This window comes from Heterocephalus glaber, unplaced genomic scaffold, assembly GCF_053883595.1.
Source record: "Heterocephalus glaber isolate CG9 unplaced genomic scaffold, H.glaber_assembly_v1.0 deba00001663, whole genome shotgun sequence".
Classification (NCBI taxonomy): Eukaryota; Metazoa; Chordata; class Mammalia; order Rodentia; family Bathyergidae; genus Heterocephalus; species Heterocephalus glaber.
Window position 1 is genome coordinate 475,233 of NW_028258404.1, and position 19,026 is coordinate 494,258.

The following is a 19,026-nucleotide window of genomic DNA, read 5'->3' on the forward strand; positions in this document are numbered from 1 at the left end:
TAGCTTCTCTGTTGCTAATGCTTTCCTTGTGAGGTTGCCTTTGGGGCTAAACATTTGGAAATACAGTTAAAGAAGCAACAGATTTCCCCCAGTGTTTCTAAGCTCTTTGGAGTTTTCTCCAGCCAGATAGAAAATTAATCTTGTATCTTTGTATGTACCACAGTGTTCTCTGCCGTGGTTGGAGCTTGTTGTGGTTTATAGCTAGATGTTCCCCAAAGCTTCATGCACTCAGAGATGGCACTTGTGGAAGGTGATTGGACTTTGGCAGCACTACAGCTGGCTTCACGTTAGGAAGTAGGATCTGGTCACAGGAGGTGAGTCACTATGGCCTGACCTGGCAAGGTTTATCTGCCTCCTTGGCTCCACCCTTACTTTCTTTCTATTTCCTGGAAATGGTAAAGTGCACTGCTATTCCTCTGCTATGCCCCTCTGCCATGCCATTCCACCCTGGATCTGGCTGGCCATGTACTGTAACCCAGCAACAAGAAAATGACTAAGACAGATGGGGCCACATTGGCTTCAGGCTGGGGACCCCAGAGTAAAGTAAAGTGGCAGTCTCATGGCCATTTCAGTAGTGGTTTGAATTTTAATATTTTTAGGTTGAATGGCTGTGCCATGTATTCTGTCTAGATTTTACAATTGCCTTCAGAGAGAAAGTTTAGCGTGTTTACTGTATCTTACACAAAACTAGAACTGGGCTCTAAATAATGTTTTCCTTGAATGCTAGGACTTTTTTTTTTTTTTTTTTTTTTGCTTCAAAATCAGTGTGTCAGTAGTGAGGAATAATTGTTTTAATCTCCAAATTTTATAGACTATACTATTGAAAAATTGAGGAATGGCTTAGTAAATTCAGCTGTATTTTTTGTCCTCTTGTGTTTTAGTAAATGCTTAACTCTTAGGTTCTATTGTCTTACTCTTTTCTTATTAATGGAACCCATTTCTCTTTTTCATTTTTGTTGTCATTGCATTGGTTTAGAATTTTATTACTTCTCATCTGGACTGATGATGTAATGCATTAAGAAGCATATACAATCCAACCTGCAACTCCCCCCCACCAATCTTTCACATACAATCAGTATTCTAACATTTTGATGTGTCTCTTTAAAACACAAATCTGATTGAATTGTTCCTGTTCTGAAAGTCTTTGAATATGATATCCAAATTTGAGGTTAGTGTCTGTATTTATTTCTAGATAATTAAATGTTCCAGGGAATAGCTCATTATGAGAGTTATTGAAGTAAATTCTTAGATGACTGATATAGCCTCTTTGTTTCCACTCTTGCCCAACTGTTTCTCACCTAGGAGTCAGAATATTCCATTTCAAACATATAACCCTCTCATTTCCTCATTCAGAACTTCATAATACCTGTCATTATGCTTAAAGGATGTCTAAAATCTTTACTATGGCTTATAAGGCCCAGGATTAGCTCCCAGAACTCTCTCCCTCTAACACTTTACTCCAGCCACATGGGCATGGCTATTTTTTCTCAAAAACATCCAAGATCTGTCAATATTAATTCTCTGGCTTAGTATACTTTCATTATCTGTCTACTGAGAAAGAAAGAACCTTCATATGTGCCTACACGTGTATGTGTATGTGAGCATACATACACATATCACCTCTTCCTTTATTTTAATTTTCTGAAATGTCACATTTAAAAAGGAATACTCTTCCAAAAGAGCCTGCTCTATTTCTTACCTGCAAAATCATTCTCTCATACAGCCTTCTTTTTCAAAGCCTTCATTACTGAGCCCACCCATCGACCTACTTACCTACCTTTTGCATTTTCTGCCTGTCTTTCTCTCTACCATCTGTCTCCCTGTAATGAACAACGTATGTTTCAGGATGTTAAGGACTTAATAGAGTATTACATACATAACCCTTAAGACTAGATGGATGACTGACACAGAAGTTTGCTAAATGGTAAAGAGTAAATGGAAAAAACTAAATATACTCTTCTTTCTTTAGACTCAGTTTCTTGGAATTAGTTTTGCTCTGCCACTGCACATTACATTTTTATAGATATACACACAGTCATGAAAACTGTACAGTACATGTATCAGGATTTGTCTCTTCTACAACTTATAGTTTAAGTAATAACTATCTTGATTATTAACTTGTAACAAACCTTGAACATAAACTTAATGTTATATAAGCTAAAAGAACCTTTTTTTCTAAGTATATTTTGAGGTTTGGCATTACAAGTAATACTTGTTTCAGTGATCTGGTATTTAAGCTCTTTATCTAACATTGCAGTGATGTTTTAAAATTATGTAAGGGCTCAAGTATATTAACAGTTGAAATTATGCTTGAGAGATGACTATTTCTTGTGACTTCAAATTTCCCCATGTAGTGTACAAATCTGAGTGAAGCCATTTGTATCATGAGTATGTCGCCTGCCCTCGACAGATGTGCAGCACTGTACTGGTGCAGCTCTGCTCCTTTGATTCTTTCTGATCTGTTTCCTCTCCTCCCCTTAAGAGATCCCACTGAGGTCATGCCCATCCTACATTTGGTGTTTATCATTGTCATTCTTGTTTTATGATATTCATGAGTTGTATCTTTGAATAAATAGTAGACAGAATTGTTTTATTTTGCAACTTGCTATTTTTTGCCAGCATTTCATTTTTGAGGTTTGTTCATCTGTTCATAGTTAGTTCATTTTAAGTGCTAGGCAGCATTCCATTCTGAATGTATAGCAATTTATTTATTCTTGCTCATGTTGATAGACATTTGGGTTGTTTGTAAATTTGTGTTAGTATAAGCAATGTTACAGTAGATATTTTTATATATTTTCCATTTGCACATGTGCAAGAATTTCTGTAGGCTACAAAACAAATAATGGATTTGCTAGGTTACTGAATAAGGACATATTTAACTTTAATAAACCTTGCCAGATTGCTCATGTGGTTGTAGAAATGTATATGCATTATCTGCTATATATATGAGTTTCCTTTATTTCAAAAACTCACTTTTGTTCTTAGACTTTTTACTTTTGTAATTTTGAAGTGGGTGGGATATCTCAATTTAGCGGTAGCTATTAAAACTAATAATGTTTTATGAAGTAATTAAGTGATACTAATTCAATTGAATAAATGTCCCTTAAAATAACTGTTATTTTTTATTTTTGACTAATGTATGCATTTCTCCTTTATTTTCTTTGATTGATTATGGGTTATCTATTTTGCTAGCTCTAGTTGAAGAAGTGTATTTTGCAAAGAGGGAACGTGATGAAGCTATTATGTCTAGACTGCAGTTAGCCATTGAAGAGAGGGATGAAGCAATTGCACGAGCCAAGCATATGGAAATGTCTCTAAAAATGTATGTACACAATTAATGCAAAAATGTGATATTGGGGTAACTTATAAGATATATGTATTTTATGATTACATATTCAAAAATGTACTGATTCTTATTTGTTATATTAGGAAATTGCATATCCCCACAACTTTTGTCTAAAAACCTTTGGGATGCTAGTAATTTACCTGTTAGGCATAACAGTCAATTTAAAAAGGAAAGAAAAGGAAAGGAGAAGTGAGCAGAGGGGAAGAGAGGGACCGAAAGGGGAAGGGAGGGGAGGAGCATCCCTCTTAATATAGTTACTTTACTTCTTCATAGCTCTATTGTCCCTGTCCTTACCCTACCTTCTTGTGTGACTTTTCTCTTATCATGTCCTCTCATTATCAGTTGGTTGATTTAGTTCAGCCATTTGGGTCCTTTCACTGCTTTCTGCTTAATATCTCCATTCCTGTTTACAGAACACTATTACACTATTATGCTGCTTTCTGCTTAATATCCCTGTTCCTGTTTACAGAACACTAGAACTTATTTCAATATTTAGTACCTGTTATCCAAATTCTTTCTATCCCCACTAACCTTCCTAATCTTTGGTTATCACCCTTGTATTCTCTTCTTTGATATCAACTCTTTTAGCTTTCTTATATGAATAAGAATACAAAGCATTTATCTTTTAGTGCCTGGCTTATTTCACTTTACATAATGTCTTCCAGTGCCATCTATTTTGCTACAGATGACAGGATTTCCCCCTCCGCTCTGTTCTCCTGCTTTCCCTTCTCCTCTTCTCCCTTCTCCTTCCTTGGTTTTCTTTCTTTTGACTGTTCTATAGTTTGGATCTTGACTGTCTGCCAAAGGCACGTGTGTTGAAGGTTTGGTTACCAGCCAGCCCATGCCATATTAGGAGTAGTGGAAGCTGAAAGAGATGGCACCTAGTAGGTGGAAGTTAGCTCAGCAGGTCATGCCCTTAAAGGGGATATTGGGGCCCCAACCCCTTCCTCCCCTCCCCAGCCTCTTCCCAGTCACCTTAACATAAGCACCTTCCTCTACCACATGCTCCCTGCAAGTGCTGTGTGTTACTTTAATTTCAGAGTAATAGCTAAAATAAAACTGAAGAAAATCTTGAATCATGAAATATTTTCTCTCAATAAGAAATATTAATTCCTGAAAGACCCTTCTAATTTTAGGAAAAGAAACTGAGAAATATTACGGTATTAAAAGTTATCAAACTTTCCTCATGGAGTATTTCAATTAAGTAGTATCATTTGACTAACAGATAAGAAATAAAGACTTTAAAACATTTTTTTAAATTAGCATTACTTCAAACACATTTGTAAAATTAGTTCCTGTAACCAAAGTGCCCTCTGTTGTTTAATCATACTTTTATATTAAAAAGAATTGAATTACTGGAACTTTGATCATAGATGGTGGTTTTTTTTCCCAGATTCTTTATTATGTGGAATCCCTCAGTCACTGAATTTTATTTTCAAATAGCTTTTTTCCTTTTCACTTCATTCTTTTGTTTTAGCATCTTCGCTGTGTATTTTGTTTTATTGAATTCATGTTCTTTATGTACTCTTCTAAAATGCAAACCACTAATGGAGAGTTTTCTGCATTTCATTTTAAATCTGTCTGTGTGGCTCTAACAGAATAACTGAAACTAGGGTGTTTGTGTGTGTGTGTGTGTGTGTGTGTGTGTGTGTGTGTGTGTTTGCCATGTTAGGAATTAAACCCAGTGCCTTTCACGTGCTAGGCAAGCACTGTGCCACCAAACTACACTCCTAGCCCTTTTCCTTTTATTTAGTTTGAGATAGGGTTTTCTCTTCTTTTCTTTTTGTATTTTTTTCCTTAAATTCTTTTTTCAGTACATTTTAGGTATACAGTACATTTACATTTATCATTGGGTCCTTGTATCTGTACATGATGTATCTTGGTTCTTATTTTTTCCCCATTACCTGTCTTCACCCCCTCCACCCTTCCCTATTTACAAAGATTGTTTCTGTTTTTTCCTTTTCTCATAATTTTTCCTTTCCCTTCTTTCCTTTCCCCTTCCCCTCCCACTTCCCCTACCCCTTTGGACCTTTTCTTCCTATTTCAAATTATCAATTATTCATTTTAATCATTTTAATTCTTATTTACACTTCCAGTTTCTCATTTGACCCAGCTATCCCCCTGCTGGGTATCTTCCCAAAAGAATTAAAAGAATCACACCACAGCGACATATGTGCACCCATGTTTATAGTGGCACAGTTTGTAATAGCTAAAGCTTGGAAACAGCCCAAGTGCCCGTCAACTGGAAACTGGATAAAGAAGATGTGGGTTTGTTTTTTTTTATAAAATGGAGTACTACTCAGCCATAAAAACTAGAGACATTTATAGCTAAATAGGTGCATATTGAGGCCATATGCTTAAGTGAAATAAATAGGACACACAGGTGTAAATACCAAATAATTTTTCTGGTGTGAGATAGGGTTTTCTTAAGTTGCTTGGTTGGCCTCAAACTTGGAATCCTCCAACCTCAGCCTCCCTAGTAACTAGAATTACAGGCCTACAACACCATGCCTGGTTGTGACTGGGTGATTTGTAATGACCAGAAATTTATTGGTTATTTGGTTCTGGAGGCTGGGAGCTCCAAGAACAAAAGGCCAACATTTGCCAAGGACCTTACTGATATGTACATGATTAAATGGAGGAAAGCAGAAGGACAAAAAGAATCAGTGAAAAGGTAGAGCCCTCATGGCCTTATCACTTTCTAGAAAGTCATGTCTCAATAATGTGACTGACAAATTTCAATATGAATTTTGAAGGGAGAAAACATTCAAATTATAGCACCTTGATTTTTCTTTTCTTTTTTATTATGATCTTGCCTTTTTTGCATGATGATTATACTGTGTCTGGAATATTTTTAGTTCTGTCAGTGTGATTTACCAAGACTAACTTGGTCAAGGTCAATGTTCTATATTTCTCCACTGTAAAATTATTTCTATTTCATTTTTCACACTCTACTTCTTGTAAGCAAATTGATAAGTGCAGTCCATACTCAAGAATGTGGGTAGGAGTTTTTTGATCTCTACCTCTACTATAATTTGGATCTTGAATGTTCTCACAAAGGCCCATGTGAAAGGCTTAAGCCCCAGAGTGGTGTCACCGTGGGAAGTGATAGAACCTTCAAGAGGTAGAAGCTAATGGCAAATCTTGATGTCATTTTGGGACATGCCCTTGAAGACGATAGTGGGACTCTGACCCCTTCATCTTGCTGTCATTTGTTTCCTGGCCACAAGGTACAATTTGGTTTGCAAACAGAAGTGTGGCAAAATTTTGTTTTTGTTTGCACACTCTGCATTGAATGACAAACATGATCGCAGCCATCTTTCCCACACAAACACAAATATGACCATCTTTTCCAAAATCATAGAACAGATTAAATTTGTGAACTGAGATACTACTCTAAATGATTTTGTTCTACCAGGTACTTCTACCATGATGTACAGTCTTACCATAGGCCCGGTCCAAAATTATTGGGCCAAGTGATGACGGACTGAAGCAGTATGAACCAAAATAAACCTTTTCTCTATATAAATTGATTATCTTAGGTATTTGTTATAGTAATGTAAAGCTGACTAATGTAACCTACAGGAGAAAATATGTTGTATGTAAATTATTTGTAATTCTTTGTAATAGGAGATCTGTCTCTTCTATTTAATTATATTTTTATTTCAATATGGTCTCAATGACACTCATGTAATATTTCTGATTATAATCTAATACTGTATTATTTATTTTGTTGTTTGAATTGTTCCATCTTTGCCTGTTGAAATCTTCAGGTTAGCTCCGCTATGACTTTGGCATATCTCCATCTTTTTAATTTTTGAATATTTCTTTTTTTCTAGCTCTTTTGGCTTATATTTAGAATGTCATCCAAAACTCTCATATGCAGGTATTTTGGAAGATGATTGGATCATGGGGGTCCCATAGTTATGAATTTGGTGGCTGAGTGTGCCAGGAGGTATGGCCTTTGTTGAGGGCAGGTCACAGCGGGTATAATCCAAAGGGTGTATCTCCCTGTTTGGCTTCTTCCTTCTCTCCTGCTTCCTGGCTACCATGGCAGGAGCAGCTTTCCTCTTGCCACACCCTTCCAACATTCCATTCTCCCTTGTAGCCTACTCCCCATTGACTAAAAACATTTTTTTTTATGTGTTGCTGGGATTGAACCCGAGCTTCATGAATGGTAGGCTAATATGCTACCATGAAGCTATATCCCCAGCTCATCTCTCCTCCTTTAAGTTGTGGGTGTCAAATATTACGACCCAGTATCAATGAAAGTGACTGGGACAGATTTTATTATCAGAGAAGTGGGAACCCAATGTTCAGCTGTGGCTTGGGTACTGGTAATAGCTTTCAGCCAGGTCTACATTGAGAACAAAGAACAGAAGATGGGGGGAAAGATATAGAAAGTTTCCAGTTTTGACTTTTAGAAAGGAGTCACTTGCAAAGTTGGGGCCATGGACAGCATGATTGCTGAAAAGATTGACATTACAAAGAAGCCAAGTGCTTTTCATTGGGACAATAGGAAAGCTGGCTTGAAAGCATCTCAGGAATCCATAAGATCTCACCTTTTGCTGGTTTAAAGATGCAAGAGTGAAAGACTGCTTTGTTAAGAGAGGCTGAGGAAACCCAGCTTACTCAAGGCCTCTATAGCAAGGATACAAGGGGGATTAGCTACTGCCTGAAGTGGCACAAGCCTTGGCATCATCCATATGGTCCTGGTTTTACAGGCTTGCAGAATGTCAGAGTTGTGGGGTCAGGGAGCCTTCTGCCTGTATTTCAGAAAGCCTGGGAGACACAGCATGCCTCTGAAAGGGTGCTGTGGGAAACTGTGAGAGTGAAGCCAAAAGTACAGTAGAGGCCACAGGAAGTTGGAGATGCCAAGAACATAGAATGTCTGCTGAGAAAAACAATGACAAGGAGGGAGAAAACATCCTCAAGAAAGACCACGAGGGCTGCAACTGGCAGTGTTATAGGAATGTATCCACCCAAGCCCTTTTAAGCTCACATCTTGCCACACCTTACCCTGGATTCTTGGCACAGACCTACAAGGTATAATGCTTGCCCAAATGGGTTTTGGTCTTGCTTTGGTCACACTCCTTTCTATTCTTTCTCCCTTTTGAATGAGAATGTTTACCCTGTGCCATCGTATGTTGGAAGTGTTTAACTTTTTAAAAAAATTTTACAGGGGCTTACATTTAAGGGTTTACCTCGAGTCTCAGAGGGGACATTGGACTTGGACTTCTCAGCAGTGCTGGAACTGTTAAAACTGCGGTGACTCTTAGATACGTATTTTGTGTAAAGAGATGCATGCAGGTCTTCTGGGGGCCAAGGGCAGAATATTATGGTTTATATCTAGAATGATCCTGAAAACTCTCCTACACTCAGCAGGGCTTTGGAAAGGTAGTTGTATCATTGGGACACTATAATCAGTGGTGTCCCAGTCTATTAATGAGTTAAGCAGCTGAATGTGCTGTCAGGAGGGGGATCCTATTTAGTCAGGTCACTAGGGACATGAACTGGAAGGATTATAGCTTCTTCCTTGGTTCCTCTTTTCTGTCCTGCTTCCTTACCACCATGATATGAGAAGCTTTATGCTGCCAGATCCTTCCACCATGCTATTTCTCACTTGTAGCCTGCTGACCGTGGACTGAAAATATGAGCCCAAATAGTTCTGTCCTTCTTTAAGTTGTGGTTGTTGGGTATTTTGTGCCAACTACAAGAAAGTAATTTAGACATTAGCACTTAGAAGATACTTGAGGGTCACGTTGCATAGAAATTTGTACAGGTAGTCCTCACCTCTAGAACCAACCATTCCTCCAAGGGTTTTATTTCTTCATATTATAAAATGGTATTAGAAATAAAGATCTGGATGCCAGGTGTGCCCTTTGTTTCTGGAGTGCGAATACTCATGATTTCTCTCTGAAGTAGGAAATGTGTGAATACTAATTACTGCATGTGTGTGTATACTAGTATAACTATACCTATATTCAACTGAACATTCGTTTATTTTGAAATCTAATCTAGTATAACAGTTCATTATAGTTTCCCCCTTTCCTCATCTCTCTCAACCATGAGAAACCTTGCTCCCACCAAACACCATCAATTTACCTATTTGTTCATCTACAGTATATATTATGCATTTTTCAGAGCCATTAACACATGCTTCCATGAGATTTTACTCTGTGTGCAGTTCCTGTAGCCTTACAGTTCCCAATCTTACTTAGTTGTCTTCATTCCCCCAACTCTACCTCTTGAAGTGAGGTTATGCCAAATTTTTTTAAATGTAGTTTTATCATAGTCTGCATTCTATCTTATGATCCTTTGACCTCCTGCTTATATTTTATTTGTATGTATTAAAGTTCACTCTGTGTTACAGACATAAGTTCTGTGGGTTTCAGTAAATGCATAATGTCATGTATCCAGAGTAATCCCACCACTTAAATATCCCCGGTCCTTCCTCTAGTCAAACCTACTCACTGTTTCTTCAAACCTGTGGCATCAACTGACATGTTTTCTGCAACTAATAGTTTTTCATTGCCTGGAATGTCATATGAGTAAAATTATACTTCTGTTGCCTTTTCAATCTGGCTTCTTTCACTTATCAGAATACATGTATGCTGATGCAGAAACTGAACCTTGTTCTTTTTCCTTGTTGAATAGTATTCCATCACTTATTTATATATATAAAAGTTTGGTTATTTATATATATAAAAGTCTGTTTTTATTTTTTTTTTGGTACCAGGAATTGAACTTGGGACCTTGCGCTTGCGAGGCAGGTGGTATAAAAGATATTTTGCTTGCCTCCAGTTTGAACAGTACTTAATAAAACTGTAATAAGCATTTGTGTACAGAGTTCTACCTGAATATAATATTTTCATATCAGTTTAGTAAATGAAGTAGCATGATAACAGATTCTTGTGTTAAATCTATTTTAACTTTATGAGAAACCACCAACACTGAATTAGAGTTCCTGTTGCTCTGCATTCTTGCTCACATTTAGAACCATTGCTTTTGTTTTGTGTTGTTTCTTGTATTTGATAATACCTATTGTAATAGGTTTGTAGAGTTACGTCAATATGTTATTTACATTTTCCTGATGACCTAATTTTGAACGTATTTTATGTTGTTTTTTATCTGTGTATTGTCTTTTGTAAAGTGTCTATTCAGATGTTTGATCAGGTTTTATACTAAATATTTTTCTTTTGGTTTAAAAGAGTTATTTATATTTTAGATAGAAGCATTTTAGCAGATAAGTGGTTTGCATATATTTTCTTCCACTCCATATCTTGTCCTTTTTTGTTTTGTTCTGTTTTTGGTACCAGGGATCGAATTTGGGACCTTGTGCTTGCAAGGCAGGTGGTGAAACCACTGCACTAAATCCCCAGCCCTCTTGTCTATTTTAAAAGTCTTTTAACAGTATGATTAACAGAATACAACTTTTGAATTTTGTAAAACGTGGCTTAACGTTTGTTTGGTTTTTTGTTTTATAGTTGTGCTTTTTGTATTGATTCTAAAACTCATTGCCAAATGAAAAGTCACACAGATTTTCTCCCATATTTTCTTCAGCTTGTAAACTCTGTGTTTACATGTATATCTGTGATCCATTTGGAGTTGATTTTGTGAATGGTATGACGTATATGTGGAATTCTTTTTTATTTTGTATGTGAACATTCCTTTATTCTACTCCAGTTTATAGAAAAGACTATCATTTATCTATTAAATTTCTTTTTCCCTTTGTCAAAAATAAGTTGGCCATATTTATGTGGTCATATTGCGGATATGATATTCTGTTCCACTGATATATATCTGTACCCAGTTGCCAGTATCAGACAGTCTTGATTACTTGAGTTTATATTAAGTCTTGAAATCAGACTTCAGTCCTCCAAACTTGCTCTTTATTACATACAATTCTTTTGACTGTGTTAGTACCTTTGCCTTTAGATACAGATTTTAGAATCAATTTGTTTATATTGCATAAGTCTTTACTAGAATCAAATTTTTTATATATACTTTCAAAGTATATATCCTTTTTAAATTTTCAGTTATGCATCTTTTAAAACTTTAGACATATGGAAATGATTGATGTTTAAAGAGATGGAGTTATTTTTCTTTTTTATGTTAAATTCTTTTATTGGTACATTTTAGGTATACAACACAATTACATTTCTCATTGGCAATTGTACCTTTACAAAATGCATCTTGTTTCTTATTTTTTCCCCATTCCTAGCCCTCCCTTCACCCCCTCCACCCTTCCCTATTTATAAAGACTTTATTTCCATTTTTTCCATTTCTCATCATTTTTCCTTTCCCTTCTTTCCTTTCCCCTGCCCCTCCCACTACCCCTACCCCTTTGAACCTTTTCTTCCTATTTTGCATTATTGATTATTCATTCTAACCATTGGTACATTTTAGGTATACAATGTAATGACATTCATCATTGGAAATTTGCACCTTTACATAATCTCTCTTGGTTCTTATTTTTCACCCTTGCCCAGCCCTCCCTTCAACCCCTCCATTCCTCCCTATTTACAAAGATTTTGTTGCTATTTTTCCATTTTCTCATATTAATCCCATTCCCTTCTATCCGTTCCCCTATCCCTCCCACTTCCTTCCCCTTTGCCCCTTTTCTTCCTGTTTAACATTACCTATTATGCATTTCAGTCCTTATTTACACTTTCAGTTTCTCACACCAGAGAAACTATTTGATATTTATACGTATGTGTCCTATTTATTTCACTTAAGAGTATCACCTCAATGTGCATCCACTTAGCTATAAATGTCTCTAATTTTTAATTTTTTATGGCTGAGTAGTACTCCATTTTATTTAAAAAACCACATTTTCTTTATCCAGTCTCCAGTTGATGGGCATTTGGGCTGCTTCCAAGGTTTAGCTATCACAAACTGTGCTGCTTTGAACATGGGTGCACATATATCACTGTGGTATGATTCTTTTAATTCTTTGGGGAAGATCCCCAGCAGTGGAATAGTGAGCGGGGTTAAATGGGACTTCCAGTCCTAGTTCTCTGAGGTATCTCCATACTGATTTCCACAGTGGTTGCACCAGTCTACACTCCCACCAGCAGTGGAGCAGGGTTCCTCTTTCCCCACAGCCCCGCCAGCATTTGTTATTGGTTGATTTCATGATAGCAGCCATTCTTTCTGGAGTGAGGTGGAATCTCAGCGTTGTTTTCATTTGCATCTCTCGAATGACCAGTGATGTTGAACATTTTTTCATGTATTTATTTGCTATTTCTACTTCCTTGTCTGAGAAATGTCTCTTCATTTCAGATGCCCATTTTTGAATTGGGTCTTTAAATTTGGGAGGTCTGATCTTTTGAAGTTCTTTATAGATTCGAGATAGTAGACCTTTTTCTGAGGAAAAGCAGGTGAAGATTTTTTCCCACATTGTGGATTGTCTCTTCACACTGCTGGTGGTTTCTCTTGCTGTGCAGAAGCTTTTTAATAAGAGGAGATCCCACTTGTTGATTGTTTGTGCTAGTTCACGGGCAACTGAGGTTTTGTTAAAAAAATCTTTTCCTACACCGATGTCTTCAAGAGTTCTACCTAATCTCTGTTCCAACTGGTTCAGAGTTTCTATTTTAATATTTAGATCTTTAATCTATTTTGACTTTAGTGCATGGCGAGAGATATAGGTCTAATTTTAATCTTTGGCAAGTTGAAACCCAATTTTTCCAGCACCATTTATTGAAGAGGCTATCTTTCCTCCACTGAGGGTGTTTGGCTCCTTGATCAAAGATGAGATGGGCGAGTGTGTCTGGCGTTGTTTCTGTATCTTCTAATCTGTTCCACTGGTCCTCAGGTCTGTTTCTTTGCCAGTACCATGCTGTTTTTTTAATCACAGCTTTGTATTATAGTTGGAGATTGAGGATTGTGATACCCCCTGCCATGTCTCTGTTACCTAGAATTGCTTTTGCTATTCTGGGTCTCTTCTTGTTCCAAATGAATTTTTGGATTGTTTTCTCAAGGTCCATGAAGTATGCTGCTGGGTTCTCAATTGGAATTGCATTAAATCTATATAGCAGTTTTGGAAGTATGGCCATTTTCACTATATTAATCCTTCCTACCCAGGAGCAGGGGATATCTGTCCATTTTCTTATATCCTCTTCTATCTCTCTTTTCAGAGTGCTATAGTTTTCAGAGAAGAGGTCTTTGATTTCTTTTGTTAGGTTGATTCCTAGGTATTTCAGTTTTTTGAATGCTATTGTGAAAGGAATTATTTGCCCTATTTTTCTCTCAGTGAGTCTGTCATTGGTGTAGAGGAAAGCTATTGATTTTTGTGTGTTGACCTTGTAACCAGCTACTTGACTGAATTTGGTTATTAAGTCTAGAAGACTTTTGGTGGAGTTTTTGGGGTCTTCTATATAGAGTATCATGTCATCTGCAAATAATGACAATTTGACTTCTTCCTTTCCTGTCTTTATTCCTTTTATTTCATTCTCTTGTCTAATTGCCATGACTAATGTTTCCAGAACTATATTGAACAAGAGTGGTGATAGTGGACATCCTTGTCTTGTTCCTGATTTTAGTGTGAAGGATTTCAGTTTTTGACCATTTAGTATGATATTGGCTGTTGGTTTTTCATAGATGGCTTCTATCAGTTTGAGGTAAACACCATCTATTCCAATTTTTTGTAGGGTTTTTATCATAAATGTATGTTAGATTTTGTGAAATGCTTTTTCTGCATCTATGGAGATAATCATAAAGTTTTTGTCCTTGGCTCTATTGATATAGTGTAGTACATTGATTGATTTGCATATATTGAACCATCCCTGCATCCCTGGGATGAATCCCACTTGATCAAGGTGTATGATCTTGTTGATGATGTTCTGCATTCTGTTTGCCAGTATCTTATTAAGGATTTTTGCATCAATGTCCATTAGTGAGATTGGCCTATAGTTCTCCTTTTCGTTTGGGTCTCTCTCTGCTTTGGGGATCAAGGTGATGCTTGCTTCCAGGAATGAATTTGGGAGTATTGCTTCTCTTTCAATTTCACTGAAGAGTTTAAACAGTAGTGGCAGCAGTTCCTCTCTAAATGTCTTGTAGAATTCAGTAGTGAAGCCATGGGGCCCGGGCTTTTCTTAGTTGATAAGTTTTTAATTACATTTTCAATTTCACTGGTTGATGTTGGGTTGATTAGAATTTTTAGGTCTTCTTCGTTCAACTTTGGTAATTCATATGTATCTAGGAATCTGTCCATTTCTTCTGTGTTGTCCATCTTATTGGCATATAGGTTCTGGAAGTAGGTATTGATGATCCTCTGGATTTCTGCTGGGTCTGTTGTAATTTCACCCTTTTCATTCCTAATTGCATGGATTTGGGCCTTTTCTTTCCTTTTTCTGATAAGGTTGGCTAAAGGTTTGTCAATTTTGTGATTCTTTCGAAGAAGCAACTCTTGGCTTCATTGATTTTTTTGTATCATTCTCTTAGTCTCCATTGCATTGATTTCTCCTCTGATCTTTATAATTTCCTCCCTTGTATGAGCTTTGGGGTTGTCCTGCTCTTCTTTTTCTAGAAGCTTGAGGTTCAGCATCAGGTTGTTTAATTGGGCTCCTTCTGTTTTCCTAATATGCGTATTCACTGCTTTGAATTTCCCTCATAAGACTGCTTTCTTTGTGTCCCATAGTTTCTGATATGTTGTATTGTCATTGTCATTTAATTGAAGGAACTGTCTGATTTCTTCTTTAATTTCCTCTGTGACCCATTGGTTATTCAGAAGTGTGTTGTTCAATTTCCACGTGTTTATGAAATTTTTTGAGTTTCTTTTGCTATGGATCGATGGAGTTATTTTTCTGATTTGCCTTTTGTTTCTACTGCACCTCATAACGATGTACAAATACATATTATATTGCAATAAATAGTTTTTAAAGTTTAGAAATCTTCTTTGAGGATTTGTATATACTCTTATGTTCAGTTTATCTGCAGCTAAATAATGCTCTAATATAATTATGTTCACTGATTCTGTTACGTAGTCAGTCACCCATTCTACTCATAAGATTTGCTTCTACATAGATTTTTCTGTTTTTTTTAAAAAATCAGTTTACTCTGCCAAAGATGACAAATCAATTTTTCATCCAGCATCACAACTCTTGAGGTAGAAGATATTAATGTTCAAAGATGGAAAAGATTTGGGCACTTGATACTTGACTAAAGACTCAAAGTCAATAAAGTCACATTGTTAGAATTATGTACCTCAGATTTACTAAGGCCACTCAAATTTAGCACATATAAAATGAAATTTATTCATTCATTCTTAAAACCTTATCTTCTTCCTTAATCCCCTATCTTGATCAGTGACTCAACCAACTACTTACATATCCGAACCAAAACTTCTTTCTTAGAAAACCTATTACATCGATCTTAGTTTTGTTCATTCTGTCTCTCAGCTGATATATCTTAACAAATCCTGTCTTTCTTCCTAATGTTTTATCCTCCATTGCATATCTTCTTGAATTTGTACATTTATTTTTACACTTTTTATGACTGTGTATTGAAATTAGTGTTTCTTCAGGCAGAGCCATTTTCATTTTGTTCTCTGTAGCATTTGTGTTAAGAGAGGAATGGGAATGAGAGAAAAGAAAAACACGCAATCCTCAACTTTTTCTTTCAATTAATCAATTCCATAAATATTTATTGAATATGTACTAATATCAGGTACAGTGCTAGTTGCTGGCGAGTTTCAGCATTATGACCCCAGTTTAAAGAACATGATCTAGGGCCGGGAATTTAGCTCAGTGGTTTCATTGCCTGCTGCGCAAGCTCAAGGACCCGAGTTTGATCCCCGGTACCAAAAAAAAAAAACATGATCTAAATAAGTAAACAGATACTTGAAACAGTATTAATTGGTACAAGGATTATTTGTTCCTAGAAACAGTTTATAAAGGAGCTTCTACTGTATTATAGTCTAGGAGAACAGATGGGTGGGAATTAAGAAAGGCCATTTATATTAACCAAAAACAACAACAAAAGGAGTAGATATCAGCATAATGTTATATGCTACTGTGGAGGTTCCTTTCTCTTCAGTTGAGTCTGTAGCTTTGGAACTTTCAAGAGATCACTTTAGGCTAAATTTTAGACTTAGTTCATAACTAAGTTTTACTTTACTCAAGGACATATTTGGAAGGATTAAATATAAAATGTAATTATATAAATTATTTCTGTTCCTTATATCTTCCCTCCTGTGATCTTCAAATTCTGTGTCTTTTTTCCCCATCTCCTTTGCTGCTTCTGACCTACTTAGTATCTCTCTATTATAGTGTGTATCTCATCTTATTCAACTGTTTGTTTGCCTTCCCTTTACCTCTTGAATTTCCAATGCTTGCTTTTTTTCTTTCTTTTTGGCTTCTGTGTAAGACTAGGAAAAAAATAAGGATCCAACAAGTTAAAATGAGTCACAAATACAAATGTACACATACTTGTGTATGTACATTTGATCTCCTGAGATGTTGACATCTTTCTTCAGTCTCTTTTATTCTTAGGTTTTTTAAAAAACATTAATTTTGGCACTGTGTAAAAATGAGAATAAAAGCAAACAAGTCAGAATTTTCTGATTCACTGATCAGTAGTTCTTTGTTCTTTGAGGTTAGGGTTTTTCTTCTTACTATTGAACAAGGTGACTCACTATAGGTTCAGAAAGGAAAAAGGTGAAACTGACTGATTGAGGGATAAATCAAGAAATGTGACATTTCATGCATGGGTCTTTTCACTTAGAGTGCAAGTGCAAGATTGTCAGTCAGAATTTGCCTCGTATAGAAAATCAATCAATACTTGAGCTTGGAGACATTTACATCAGCAAAATTCTTACTAATTATCATGACTTTGTCAAGTTAGACTGTAGTGGGTATAATTTAGAGTTTACGCAAGATTTAGATTCTTTTATTTTATTTTTAAAAATATTTTTTATTAGTATATGTTTACAGTACATAACAATTACATTCATTATTGGGAAGGAGGTACATGTATATAACAACATCTTAATTTTTTTTTACATCCCCTTCCCTTTCAACCCTCCCTCCTGCCATGTCTTGGTCCTCACGCCATTTTCAAAAGAAAAAAAACCTATGTAAGTTCTTCCAAATGCAGAAAACCATATTTTGGACAACAGTGAATGACAGTTGCTTTAGCCTTTAATATTATTCAAGACTCCCCCTCAACCAATTTTTGAATTCCTAGGTTTGTATATTATTATAGCAAGCTAAAAATTTAGAATTTGCACTTTATAATTTGTGTGATTGCCCCTCAAAATATATAACATGTAATGGTTTGTCGTTTTCTGATACATGAATTTGAACTGGTTTTTGGTGAATCTAACATTTTAAGTCTGATATATGGATCATGAGTGAGCAAAGTAAACCACTTAGTATAAGTCAAAGAATACTTTCTGAAAACAGTAACTTGGATATCTTAACTTTTTAGTATATTTTCAAAATAATTGAGATTGTGTCTAGAATGTATATAATTCCACTAATATCCATCATAGATTTTCTATTAATTTATTCAATTTTGTGGTTGCCTAAATTATAGGCATATTCTCAGATGTTGTTCAGAACTTCTTTCTTTCCCTTTAATGCATTTCCTTCATCTATAAGTACTATGCCTCTTATGAGACAAAATGCATTTATAAGGGAAACCAATTTATTTTCTTTGTATTTTAGTTGAATAATTTCATATGTGAAAACAAGAAAACAGTCATCTGAAAGAGTGGTCCAATTTTGGTCAGCCTTTCTATGTAGTATATTTGTTTTAACAAATAGTGATTCTCAGGTTAGATTTAGTGTAATTATTTGTCATTGCTTTTGAGGGAACATAGTTAAACTTTGTAATAAAAAATACTTGCCATGTTTTACTTGTGATGGTGTCCAAAAGAGAGGGAATACAGTTTGTGATAAGAATTGAAAGTCTAGGAATAAATATAATGATGAGTGTGAGTGCTTCTATCACTGGGGAACTTTCTTCATCTAAGCACATATGAACAATTGATCCTTGTAGTCATATATAGCAGTAAACATTAATAACTTAACAGTCTGAAGTCAGTGCAGAAGATATAGAGCATTATTGAAAGATGGAGTCGAGCAGGTGGCACTTTAATATGTTCAGTGTCATGGTTGACTCTAAAAAGACTAGTCGGAACGATAGTTCTAAAGATTTAAAAAGCGAACTCATTTTGCTGCACTAAGGAAATGCTACTGATCAGGCTTTCTGTGTCTCTTTTTTCTAGGCTAGAAAATATTAACCCTGAAGAAAATGACATGGTAAGCCATTCTCTGAGGAGATTTCTTGATGTCAGTCTTATATCTTAGAGGCTTAAGTTCAATTGAGTGGGTTTCAAGAACTAAGATGTGGGAAAAAGAAGAATTGACACACTAATAATGTACATCTTTGCTGCAATATGAAAATTCAATAACTTCACTCAGTCAATTTACAATTCACATGTGCCTATTAATTAAAACCCTATATTAAATAAAATATATTAAAACTTCATGTCTGACTAACATATAATGGTGTTGGTAGACATTACAGGAATTACTGAACAGAATAAACAATGCAGACACAGGGATAGCTATTCAGAAGAATGGAGCTATAATTGTGGATAGAATCTACAAGACCAAGGAATGTAAAAAGAGAATAACTGCAGAAGAAATGAATGCTGTGATAGAAGAACGGGA

General features: G+C 35.8%; 1 protein-coding gene across 1 annotated transcript in view; it reads left to right on the forward strand.

The window, feature by feature from the left end:
* The window catches only part of LOC147822301 (mirror-image polydactyly gene 1 protein-like), a gene marked incomplete at its 3' end in the record, with an annotated part of 93,165 nt that extends 74,144 nt beyond the window's left edge, over positions 1-19,021 (forward strand). The window contains exons 7-9 of the mRNA XM_087197284.1: positions 3,193-3,322; positions 18,579-18,612; positions 18,872-19,021. Coding sequence (XP_087053410.1) covers positions 3,193-3,322; positions 18,579-18,612; positions 18,872-19,021 — 314 coding nt within the window. The remainder of the gene's footprint in view (positions 1-3,192; positions 3,323-18,578; positions 18,613-18,871) is intronic.
* Between the last annotated feature and the right edge of the window lie 5 nt (positions 19,022-19,026).